We start from the raw sequence: 12,580 nt of genomic DNA on the forward strand, positions 1-12,580 counted from the left end.
GCCAGCCATAGAAGCAGAGAGCAGCTAGTTATCTTGTTATTGATGTGGGCACTTTGAAGAGAAAGAGGTTTGCCACATTCTGGCAGACAAGAGGCTGGAGCATAACAACACAACAAAAAAAAAATAAAGAAAAAGATCTGAGGAAGTCAGAGGAATGTGAGGAATGGGAGAGTAAAAACCTCCTTCAGAGGACATACAAAGCTGTGGCTGTGTCACACTTTAACCTGAAACATGCTTGGAAGTGCCATAAAGTTATTTTTATGAGTGTTTCAGGGCATTGTGACCACACACAGCACAAGAGTGACTGTAGCAGAAGTGTTAAACGCCTCCAACCTGCACATATGCACCATGACTGATGTTTCAAATACGTCAACCCAACCTACAATTGGCAGTTATGATCCCATGAAAAACAGAAATGAATTGCTTTTGAGTTGGCTTGTGGGTTTAAGTCCCATCCAAACATTTCTTAAAGCACACACGACATGACAAAACAGGTTTTATATGGAGAAGACTTGAGGGAAATAGGAAAACGACATTCCAGTATGCAGGATGAGGATGAACTGATTGCGTGGTGGTGGTTACACTTTACATCTGTCCTGGCGCCCTGTCAGAGCATCATCTGGTTACTGATTGTGTTTGCTCTGACACTGAACATGCTTTGTATTTGTCCTCCCACGCACAGTCGCAACAGGGAATCCGCCGAGTTAAAAAAATTCATGCAGAGTTTAAAGAAGAAAAAGTTCTTTCAGTCAGAATCAGTGGGGAGTGAATGACAGGATGAATGACTGAATGGAGGAGGCGACACGAGATGCGGATTTGAGACAAAACAGACCACACCGCCACACGCTTGGTGTTGGTAAATACTTTATATGCAATTGTTTCTTTATCTTTGCAAACACTGTATAGAAAACACTTAAGTAACATTTTTCCAACATTTAAAGCGCGTCTGAGCTTTCAGACAGACATGACACAGTAATCTACAACTTTATAAACACCCCCCCGCCCCTCCCATCCTGTTCATACACACCTCTCACCACATACAATCCCTTCCAAACACACATACATACAAACAGACACACACACGCTCACACCACACAGCCAGGCTTTCCACCTATTATTCACAGTAGGCTTTATAACATAACACTGTTTCTGTATCTTATGATGTTCTCAACTTTTTTTTTTGTTATTTAAAATAGCTATCAACATGTATGCTGTAATATTTGGAAAGTGATACATTTGTATTTACATAAGCTTATTGAGCGAGTTTCAAATACAATGTGTGTGTGTACATATGTATAGTTGTATGTATGTAGGTGCGTATATGTGAGTGTGCGCTGATCAGAGCCGTCTGATCGTTGTTTGAGTCACTGACCCAAAACCGTTTCCACTGACAGCGTCCAGTCTGTTCAATATAGTCCAGTTAGAAAAGAAGAAAGTAACATGGGGGACTCTGGTGAGTTTTTGCCCCCACAATGATGCCTCAGTCGCCCAGTGAGGCAATGCAGGGGCAGCAGAGCGGACTCGCCACCAGCTTGCTCCCTCACAGCCGTCTGTGAGAACACGAGGGGATTATGGGAGGCTGAAGCGACCACAGATGGTGCGAGTTGCTCACAGTACATCAGAGTCATCGTTTCATTCCGCAGAGGCCGGGAGGTGCCAGTCGTTTTTCTTGGACGGCTGTGTTTTCGGGTCCTACAACCTGAGTGACTGGCACATTCAGACTCCTCATACTCACATTTTCATTTCACACGAGATTAAAGTAAGAAAACGTGGCAAATGTTCTCAGTACCATGAGTGATTTTAAAACGCCTCCTTTTAGCATCAAAAACTGATGCTTTTTTTCGGCACGATGAGAAGTCTTCCCTCCCTCTGATCTTCCTCCTTTACCATTTCTCTTTTACACACAGAGATGCAAGCATTCACGTGTACATTCATATACACAAAATACAGGAGTAAGCAATTACACCTACACACAGAAACACATACATACACACCAACAAACACACGCGCACAGAGACTCACACATGGCCACACATACACACTGGGACCTGGGTGAGAGACCAAACTAATGTGAGAGGAAAGTGAGGCACATAATCTGACAGGCAAAAATCCAGCCTGAATTTTGGTATACTCAAAACAGAAGTCAGATGTGGATGATTAAGGTGTCTGAGAACGACCCAGGCTTTCAGCCTAGAGAGAACTTCTAAAATGTAACATCATTTAGCACCTTTATTCTCCCAGGTGCCTTTAACATACTCAGGATCTTTAAGTACCTATTAAACGGAGACAGAGGTAGAAGCTCTGGCTCCAGCGTCCCCATGAGTAACAGCCATGCCGGCAAAGAATTTCGGGATTGGACTAAGGTACCATAGTGATGATATGAGTAGTGCTTAAAGGCTGAGCTTTTCTTTCACATCCTCATTTGCTATTAATCAAGGTCAAAGGCATTGTAACAAAGATCCACATGATTAAACATTTAAAGAATTTATGTGCTCCAACAGTCTCATAAACTCTGAGCTGGGATCCAGAATAGGTCACAGGCCTATTTCTGCTGGGTCCCTACATGGCAAGAGTAGCGAAAGGTTTTCATGAGCTGGGGTCAGAAGAATCCTAGATGAAAAAGCTTAAGTACCACAAACAGTGTTTCCGCTGGGTGCAGGAGGGACAGTGGTTGAGAATGGAAATGTTGAGTCAATCTCTTGAGGGCGTTTATAGAGGTGCTTAAAAAGGCCCCTGTGGGTCTTTGAGGGCCGTTTTTACTCAAAGTGGCAGCACTTTGCTATCCCTGTATGTAAGTGTAGGTCTTTTCCATCTACCTTCCCTTTACAGTATTTAGAAGCTACTTCATTATCCTGGGTGTGTTGGTTCACGGGGTTAGTTCCAGATTGATAACAGAAAAGAGAGATTGTAGGGGAGAATGAGAGAAAGCAGGTAATCTGTCCATCCTTCCAGCCACCCCTCGCTTTGTCAGGATGGGGATTAGGAGTTTAGGCGAGTGTCAGTTCAACCGTCATCTGGGGTCGAGTCTTCGGGGGTGGATGAGTCCTCAGCAAAGTCGTCTGATGAGCCGCTCTTGTGGATGCGGCCGTCGCTGCGCATGCTGTGGAAAGTTTTGCGGAAAGCCTCCATCATCGAGTGTGCCAGCTTCTTGGCTTCCAGCTTGCTCTCGCACTCCACTGCGTGGCAGTCCATCTGGAAGGTCAGGTCATCATTGATCTCCCTGTAGATCCAGGCGAATACGTTGGGTCTGACGCTATGGTCGGCTGTGCAGTAGGCGATCCGCGCCACCTGGTAGGTGTCCATGGTTAGTGAGGCCTCGCCGTGCTCGTCCAGGTGGTGAAGGCGCACCTGAAAGGGCCGAATCTCCAACAGGGAGTTGCCCACTGAGCAGCCCTGCTGCTGAGCCAGGGCTCGACGATCCACCAGACCTATCACGGCCGACTCTGTGCAGCCAGACAGGAACTGGGTCCCAGAGATAGTCACCTTACCAAGGTAGGCCACCTGCAAGAAAGTAGATGCACATAGTTACTACTGGATTCATCTTTTCCATGGCGTAATGACTACAAAAAATGTAAACAGTTTTAAAAGACAGTTTCAGGAGCGTCGTTTAGCTCAGTTGGTAGAGCAAGTGCCCCATATAGCCGGCCCCATATCGAATCCCGACTTGGGCAGCCCTTTGCTGCGTGTCATTCCCCCTCTCTCTGCCTCCCCGTTTCCTGTCTCTCTCGACTACACGATCAAATAAAGGCAAAAAGGCCTAAAATATACTTAAAAAAAAAAGAAAACCTGGTTTTCAGAAGCTGTCAATTAAAAAAAAAAAAACACTGGTGCAACCCAAAACACCTTAAAATGTCAAATAAAATCAAGAAATACAGTAATGACACACCTGGACAACAACATGCAGTGAAAAAATGTGAAGAGATAAAACCAGATGAAACGTATTCAACACTCAGCCATGTGATTTTAAATACATGAAGAGGATACGTTACAGACAAGGAGTAAAACTGAGAAACGATGTCATTAGGACAGACAAGAGGATGGCATACAGCTAGAAACGTTGGATAAAAGTAGAATGATTAATGGGGGTCATCTGAATAACAATGGACATCAAGGTGTTGTATTACTTGACTGAGGGGAAACAAGTCAATTGTAAATAACACTGGGGCAAGATTAGACCCATGGGGAACACCATGATTTTACAGACAAAGGTCAAGAACATTAAGTAATATGTGTGATAGTGATATTTAAGTGTACATTGGGGTCCAAAAGTCAGAGACCACTTTCTCAGTAGGAAAAGCATCCACCCACCAACCTGGGGCTGTTCTACAAAGAGCTCATGTCTAAACCCAAAGGTCCCTGTGAAAAACAAGACTGCATCTATTTCCATGCAAATTACCTCAGGCAGTTTTCAATATTTAAAACATTACTAAATTACATGCTAATGAAAAAATAATGTTTCACTGTGAACTAATAAATTTGATGTACAGTGGGTACTAGTTTCATTTGGACGGTTTCACGCGAGATTCACGCGTGAGTCACGGGAGGCTCACGCGGATTTTTTGTGGAGGAGTAATTGTGTTTTCACCAGAAGCTGCAATGTGCCCAAACAACCGCCAGGTGGCATCTGTGAGCAGCAGATCGCCTCCATAAGACAGCAGCACGGAGCAGTGAACACGAATGGGGAATGCAATAGGCTATAATAATAATACAGTAGCCTATAGTTTTTCAATGAGAAAAATGTAACGACGGCAGCTATACGTCTCACTCTCTTTTATCGATCCTCTTGTCAGCTCCAAACACACCCATCTGCACCGCGATTATGGACCACAGCGTGGTTTTCCACACAGCAGTTTATTAACTCAGTGGGTGATGCTGCCGGTGTGTTTTTAAAATGAGCCAACTACTGTACAGTAGTGTTCATTCCCCACCTTGTTTGACTGAGAGTGTAGCTGGATGATTTCTCATGAATGAACGGGCAATAGCCTATGTCACTTTCGGGCTGGGCGATAAAACAGGATATCCTGAAATAACTTCCCCTCGATAGAAATAGGCTACAAGATGTGTGGATATAGGTTTCATTCATCCATGTTTTGACAGACAACACAAACAACCAGTGGCAGGGACGGACTGGCCATAGGGCAATATGGGCAAATGCCACAGCAGCCGCGACCGAAGATGCAGCCGTGCTGATGTGACCGCAAAAAAAAAAGTCAGTCGGAGTCAGCTGGTTTACAGCCGGCCGACTCTGGAACACTCGAGACACAATAACATAGTAACGCAAGAAAGGTATAGTTCACTCAGTAGAGCAGCTCTCACTGTAAGCAAAGATTTTATTTCAGTCTGGGATGCCAACGTGCAGTTTTAGTGAACAATGCATTTTCTCTTATCATCATTATTATGATCACTGATAGGCTATAGCCTGCGGCTATACCGTATGTGTGTGTTTGTGTAATGCAGGGGTGCTTTAAAAAAACACAGTTGTCTGGACAGCAGGCATTTTTCTCACAACCAACCTCAAAAGCGAGGGCAGGTCCGCCGAAGCATCATTCCGGGTGTTGTCTTTGTTGTCACTTTGTTGCTGCTCCACAGAGCACATGGCTACTTAATTATGCACGTGCTGACCATATATGGTTGTGCTGTGCTGAGGCATTCTGGGGTGGAATATGAGGTGTGTTCATGTCCGCACCATTCTTGGGTCCGGTGTGATTTATCAATGGAATATTGCTGAGAGTTGTGCGTACGCACAGCTTGATCAGTGTTTCCCACAGAAAAAATAAATAAATAAATAAATAAATAAATGTGTCCACGTCTCACGTGTGTTTACGTGCGGTGCGCCCGCACGCGAGAGAGGCGGCAGGTTGAGAGGCTGACTGGCGGAGAAGAGAGCTGGTGAAACGCTAGCATGGTTATTTAAAACACCATCTCTGATCTCTGCCTGCACATAGACAGACACAGGTTCACATACAGACAGGGGCGCACGGCAAATGCAGCTGCAGCGCTATTAAACTAGAGCAACAGCAACTCTCATATTTAAATTGTGTTTTATATTGATTTCATATATTTCACTGATTGCAATTAGGCTATAGAATGCTAGTGTGTGTTTTATTGAAAGCGAGGCTAGGTGAAAATGCTACAGTGGGGTTTATATGCAGCGGTCTGTAGGACCAGCTTATAGACACATCAGCGACACATTAGCACCTTCATTTATCTCTGATCAATAGGTGTGCTTGTGGATACTTCAGCCCTGCCCCCCACAGAACTTCACACAGCTGTTCAGTCAGCTTTGAACAGAAAAACCGGTTCTTACAGTAGCTACCTCTCCTCACACTTTTCATAAGCCGGAGGACAAAAGTGTAGGCTTCATTGTTTCGTTTCATTTCGTTAAGTGAAAATCATCTCTGAATTATGGAACTAAAAATAAAATAGGCCTATCTTTAAAAAAAAGATCCTATGATATTTAGCCTAATTGCATTATCTTTATTCAAATGTGACTGAGACCTTTATCTACCTAAACAGAGGGTAACATGAATAAATATCCTGTTTTGTATTTTTCTGGAAACTGTTACATTATGTAACGTGACCGCGGCACCCTCTCCCCCCTCTCTCCCTCCCGAATTGGGCATATTATGATAAATATAACTGTAGATGAAAACAATAATTGAAGAAAAAAATAAGCTATTGTCGGCCCGAGGTATAAATGCCCAGAAATCGAATGTTTCATTTGTGTAAGTTGTAAGCTTCAGAAACCATCACACATGGAAAAGTCACGGACTGAGAGACCTGTAGTTTTAATGTAAACAAAGTCATTTACGTAAGAAAAACACAAACGTCTGTGTGAGACCATCTGGGTGGTTCTAGTGTTCACATTAGCCTAATGAAGAATGAAGAAAATACGTTACAAATGAACTATGACCGAATTGACAGCAGAAACAGTGTGCGCTTATCTCAAGGAAATTTAAATCGAATGCAACTGTAACTTGTAATCCAAGAGGCTTCAGCCTCTTGGATGAGAGGTGAAACGTCTTCCTAGACAAATAACCAAGTCCAGTTGCATTCGATTTAAATTTCCTTGAGATAACTATGACCGGGAGTCCGGGACAAACGAGAATATTCACAGGCTTAGTGCATGTGCACACGCCGGCCGGAGTCAACTCGCAACAATGTAGCTTTCCCTCGATTAAAGTAGTTCTGTCATCTCCCACTTTGTACCGGAGAAGAGACAGTACCCGACAGATATGCTAAATGTTTGGATGCAACAAAGTCACTGTTAACAAAATCAGCATCTAATCTGTCCCTTCAAGAGCAGCTGCTGACAGATGTGCATTATTGCTCCGCTCGTGAGTCCAGCAGCATCGGGTCCAGGCTGCTGGCACGGACGTAGCGATCGTCTATGAGTGGATTGTTACATTCACCAGAACTTGCAGAACTCAAACTACTCAAACTTGGAGCCACCCAGTCAGGCTACAGGAGAGATCAAAAATATGCAGGGGACCCCCAAAAGGCTGAGAACCACTGATCCTGTTGAACATAGGCTACTGTAACCACTGTGAAACAATAAAAAAACAACATTGATTGATCTGATTGACCGGCGTAGCGGTCCCTCTCTCCATCCACTCTCTAGCTCTCTCGACCACAGCTGCAAATGAAGTAGCCTATGGCCTATGAACAGCGCCACTCTCCATTGCAGCTACGTTGTGGTCAAACGTGGAATTATCCCAAAATCTTTTGAGCTGCATTTCAGTACGATGCTTCCACCTAGTGGCTACAGTGTGACCTACAATTTCACGCAACGCGTGAATCACGCGTTACGTGAGGGAAACGTCCAAATGAAACTAGTACCCACTGTATATCTTAAGGCCAGTTATCTTAAAAAGAAGTAGAAAGTAACTGGGGGTGCTTAACTCGCTCTATAGAGAAGGACGTTTTAGGAACCGTCAGTGGTGATGAGAGACTTTTTTAATTCTCTGTGGTAACTGTGCTGACATGCTGAAGACTCTGTATGTGTGTTATTTCCCAAAGAGAAGCTGTGGTTACAACAATGACCAAAGAATACCATAGTAATGACACGGCATACCAGGAGAGCGATAGACTGAGGAGATGCAGAGGGATAAGGGGCGAGGGAGAGAGAGGGAGAGCGCTAAGATGTGAACAAAGCTGGAGTTTTCTGTGGGAATGTGGCCAATTCGAGAGCGTTCCAGGAATAATGGCTGACTTGTGCGCTTTCTCTACATGGTGTTCTTTATGGCTTTATAAAAATACACAGAGGAGGAGCCTGCTACGAGTCAAACACTCAAAGAGTTTTCACTCCTGTCTGTGTTTATACTGGGGCAGGGAAATACGCTACACTCTCAAGAGTTCATTACAGCTGGCTTCCATATTGCATACGTTTGACACAGAGCTGCAGATAACACGAGTCAAATGATAGGTGTGTGGATACTAACGAAGGGATTCATATCATATAACAGCCTGGAACATTTACAGAAAGATGTGGTTTGCGGTCTTTTCATTTATGTTTTATGATGCTTGTAACAGAAAAAAAAGACAAATGGGCAGATATAAAGCACCACGTTGTGATAAACTGCAGAAGCCTGGGTCCTGTCACATGATCTGACTGTTTCTGACTGATTATGTGCCACCATCAAGTTACCTGCCGTCATTCTCCACTGTGATTTGACTGAATAGGATCTTTCAGAGTGAGCATGTACAACAGTCAGCCAGTCGCCAGTCTCTCAGCTAGACAGGTAATTAGTCTCAGACTGGGCAGGTGTAGCAGTTAAATGCAACTTGAATCACTGCAGTGTGGTTGTATGATTATGTTTTCCCTTGTGAAGTTTGTAGAGTATTTGATAAAATGCAGTGTCTTTTTTAGCAAAGTGGAAGTTACTGCTATAACTGTATGTATGATTCCAGTGAATGAATGAAGCTAAATATCAGCTAAACCAATGAGAATTAGAGGGTCAGTCAGTCAATATCAAACTGAACTCACAACACTGATGCCCTTGTAAGGAAGAGTCAGATGAAGGCATTCCTGAGACAACAAACATGTTTTGTGAGGTCACGGAAACCTTGACCCTTCACCACTAAAATCTCATCAGCCTGTCCATAAGTCCAAGTGAATGTTTTTTGCACTTAATTTGAAGATATTAACTTCATAAGAATGGAGCAGACACAGCAACCTGAGAAGCATCATGCTTCCAGTGATGACTGACACTGGTGAGGAAGTTATAATACACAAAAACATATGTGAAAGGATTTTTTTTTAAAGAAAAAAAGGGAGGAAGTGAAAGTGATGGAGAAATGGAGCAGGAACAGAAATGAAAAAAGAGGAAGGCTAGTGTGTAGCACGCCTGGAATAAACAAGTATTACAGTGTCTGTGTGAAAGGATGTTTCCCATTAAGTTTCCTTTAATAGACAAAAGGCTGATTTGGGAAAAATGAAACACAAGAGCCTGCAAACAAAATGTTTGAAACACATGCAACAAATGTAATACGAGTAGACTCGAGTTTACTCTGACAGAGTACAGAGGTAAAATCCATTCCCAGAATGTTGGAAACTGCTGGAAAAAACTGGAAAACAAAATATTTCATTTGAAAATCAAGTGATTGAACATTTGTAGCTTATTTTCCCAAACCGATGTCAAAACCACAATAAGGGTCTTTTGTGGTAAACCTTATCCACTCATACATAAACAATAGGATCCTCCCAGTTCGGTGGATCGGTCCCCATTAGTGATTGCAGCGCAACACAACATTGACTTCACCGTTTCATATAAGCAACCATAAGAGATCCAGGCAGGGAAAGCAGCTGCCTACTCGTGCATGGTTTTCATTAGCAGTGACCATATGCAGCCCTTACACTGGATCCATCATTCAGCTGACTACCACAGGTCTGCAGGGGCAGCCTGGAGGCTGGGCGGTTTGCTAGTCGACCACACTGACACCCTCTTGAAGCCAAAAGGCGGTCAGTCACTCAGCCAGCCAACAGATCCAAAGACTGAGCCAAGATACATCAACCATCCAGTGTGCTGTTTGTATGTCAAACAGCAATAAAGAGTCATTATGGACTGCTTTTCTCTGATGCTCCTATTTTGATATTGAGTTACTTGTTTAAACTGTGATCGTTTCCACTGATTGCTTGCTTCCTCGCTGAGTGAAGGCTGACGGCTTTGCCAGGTTCAATTCTCTCACAAAAACTGGGAGTAGGCCAGTGTTTTCTCTCAATCCATACGTGTCTGGCTTTACTTTTTCTGTTCTGCTGCTGTGTTACAAAAGTAGGAAGTGATGCTGTCAATGTGTCTGGATAAATTATTTCTCTCCAAGCAGCTTGTACCAGTTATGCATAGATGAATACCAATGAAATAAACTGGTGTAAGTGTGTGTTAAGTTTGAGAGAAAAGTAAGTGTTAAGTGTGTGAGGTGAGTAGGTCACTAGACAGAGCAAACATCAGATTACGTGTCTTTAAAGTCTAAACATGCAGCTGAACAAAATTGTTACCGTGCTTGAGCAGAAAGATGAGGGTTAGATAGCGATGGGGGAAAAAATACATCTTATAAGGCTGAGTTCATAAAAAATAAATACACCACTAAAACATTGGATACGCCTGATTTCTTTTTGGTTTTGCAGTGCATGAATCACCTATTTCAACTGTACTGGCATTTTTTCCTTTGGCATTTTTAACACTGAGCCCATTTACACCTGGTATTAAAATGTGGTCTGTAGATAAATTTAGCATCTCTAGAAGGAAAGTTGAGTGTTTGTACATTTATGTGCACCAAATGTGAATCACAGTGTGGAGTCTATTGGGTTTAAATCCCAATAAACACCAGTGAATGCACAGATTAATTTTTTATGTTGCTGGGCAAGAACTCCTCAACCAACCAAGTGTTTAAGCTAGGGCTGCCAAAGTTAATGCGATAATGAGTTAGCACAAATTTTAACGCCACAATTTTTTTGACGTGCTTACTAGCAACGCAGCTAAATCCCTGCCAGATGGTTATTTCGACAAGACCAAAGTTATTTGCATTTACTGTCAATGTGTGTTTTTACACAGGCTGTGTTTAGGTCAACCCATTGTAACTTTGGACCAGAGCGCGGTGCGTTTGAGTCAGTGTGAACACAACAGTTGCTCTCGCGTTGTCAATGGTGTGGTCTGTTATGTGAACACGGCCGGAGCTCGATCTGCTCCAACTGCCTGGTCCTGCCTTATAAACAGGACGTACCACGCGTCTTTCTCCGATCAGTCATCGTGGAAAGATGATGCTCTGCCAGTGGTGCAGCGTTTGGACCAGAGTGAAAACAAACGTCTGTGAACGCGAACCATTTATCATTTTCTCATCTGGTGCGCACCATTGGTCCGCACCAAACACCCAGTTACCACCAGAGAGTACGTCGAGTCCCAAATACCACATGCTGGCCAAGTACACGGCTGATGCAGAAAGCCCTCCTCCACCTCGCCAAAAGCAGACCACACTGGATAGTTTGCAACAGAGACACATGGACAACTGCACAGCTAATGCACCTCAGAGGTTATTCTGGAGAATATTCTGGACGGTATTTATCCTTCTTTCAGATTGTTGCAATAATAATAATTAACACATATTTGCATTAAACAAATGTTTTTCCACTCTCATTGATAAAAGTATAAAACACTAAAATATTCCTCTAGGTATATAGAGAACAGATAAGAAATTAGCAATTCATTTCCAACTAACTTGTTAAAGTCCCACTCCCGCGACCCTTTTCGGCCATTTTAAAACCAGCTCATTAGCCATGCACATTAGCAATGTACCTCTGGGGGGTGGGCGGAGACTGCGCTGCTTTGCACCCGCCCAGCCACCTCCTCGCACCCCACCCCCCCGCTTGCTGACAGCTGGACATTGTACAATTACAGATTCAGCGCGTTTAGCGTAAAACTCCACACTGGGATTCGATCCCAGACTGGAACATAGTCCTTGCTCATGGTGCAAGCTGCTCTACCAGGTGAGCTATACCTATTATACCTAGACAGCTACACCGAGCTGTGAAGGCTTTCACCTCTGAGCCAGATGCAGAGCGGGGCGGGAGCTTGTAGCACTAGTGCCCTCCCCTGGAGCTGTGACACCCTCAACTCCAGTCTTCCTGAAACTGCCAGTTCGCGTCTGCCATTGGTTCACAGCAGTTTGAAGGCAGAAAAACTCTGAAATGCAATTTTGCACTTCCTTCTCTGCTGATAAGTGCTCTAACACAAGAAAAATGCCACAGGAACATGTGAAAAGCTCAGAAAACACGATTTTCACGGGAGTGGGTCTTTAACTATGGAAATAACGCAATTAATTGCCATCAAATGTTTTAATTGATTGACAGCCAGTGTTACATGATGATGTCACAGTGAAGCTGACCTTTGACCTTTTGGATATCAAATGTCAACATCATGATTTTATCTTAGGTATCTTTTAAAGCTGCGTAATAATTAGCATACGAATTACTGAATTATAGCCAATAATGTGTTTTCTCAGGTCACAGTGACCTTGACCTTCGCCCTCTACCCATCAAAATCTATTCAGTTCAGCTTGAGTTGAGGTGAGAACAAAACAACAACAA

General features: G+C 43.5%; 1 protein-coding gene across 1 annotated transcript in view; it reads right to left on the bottom strand.

The window, feature by feature from the left end:
- Nucleotides 1-851: 851 nt before the first annotated feature.
- The window catches only part of pid1 (phosphotyrosine interaction domain containing 1), a 45,307-nt gene continuing 33,578 nt past the window's right edge, over nt 852-12,580 (bottom strand). The window contains exon 3 of the mRNA XM_085795396.1: nt 852-3,501. Within this exon, the coding sequence (XP_085651522.1) occupies nt 3,004-3,501 (498 nt within the window). The 3' untranslated portion in view covers nt 852-3,003. The remainder of the gene's footprint in view (nt 3,502-12,580) is intronic.

This window comes from Trachurus japonicus, chromosome 13 (genome assembly GCF_045865225.1).
Source record: "Trachurus japonicus isolate A0001 chromosome 13, Traja_1.0".
In the NCBI taxonomy this organism is placed as follows: Eukaryota; Metazoa; Chordata; class Actinopteri; order Carangiformes; family Carangidae; genus Trachurus; species Trachurus japonicus.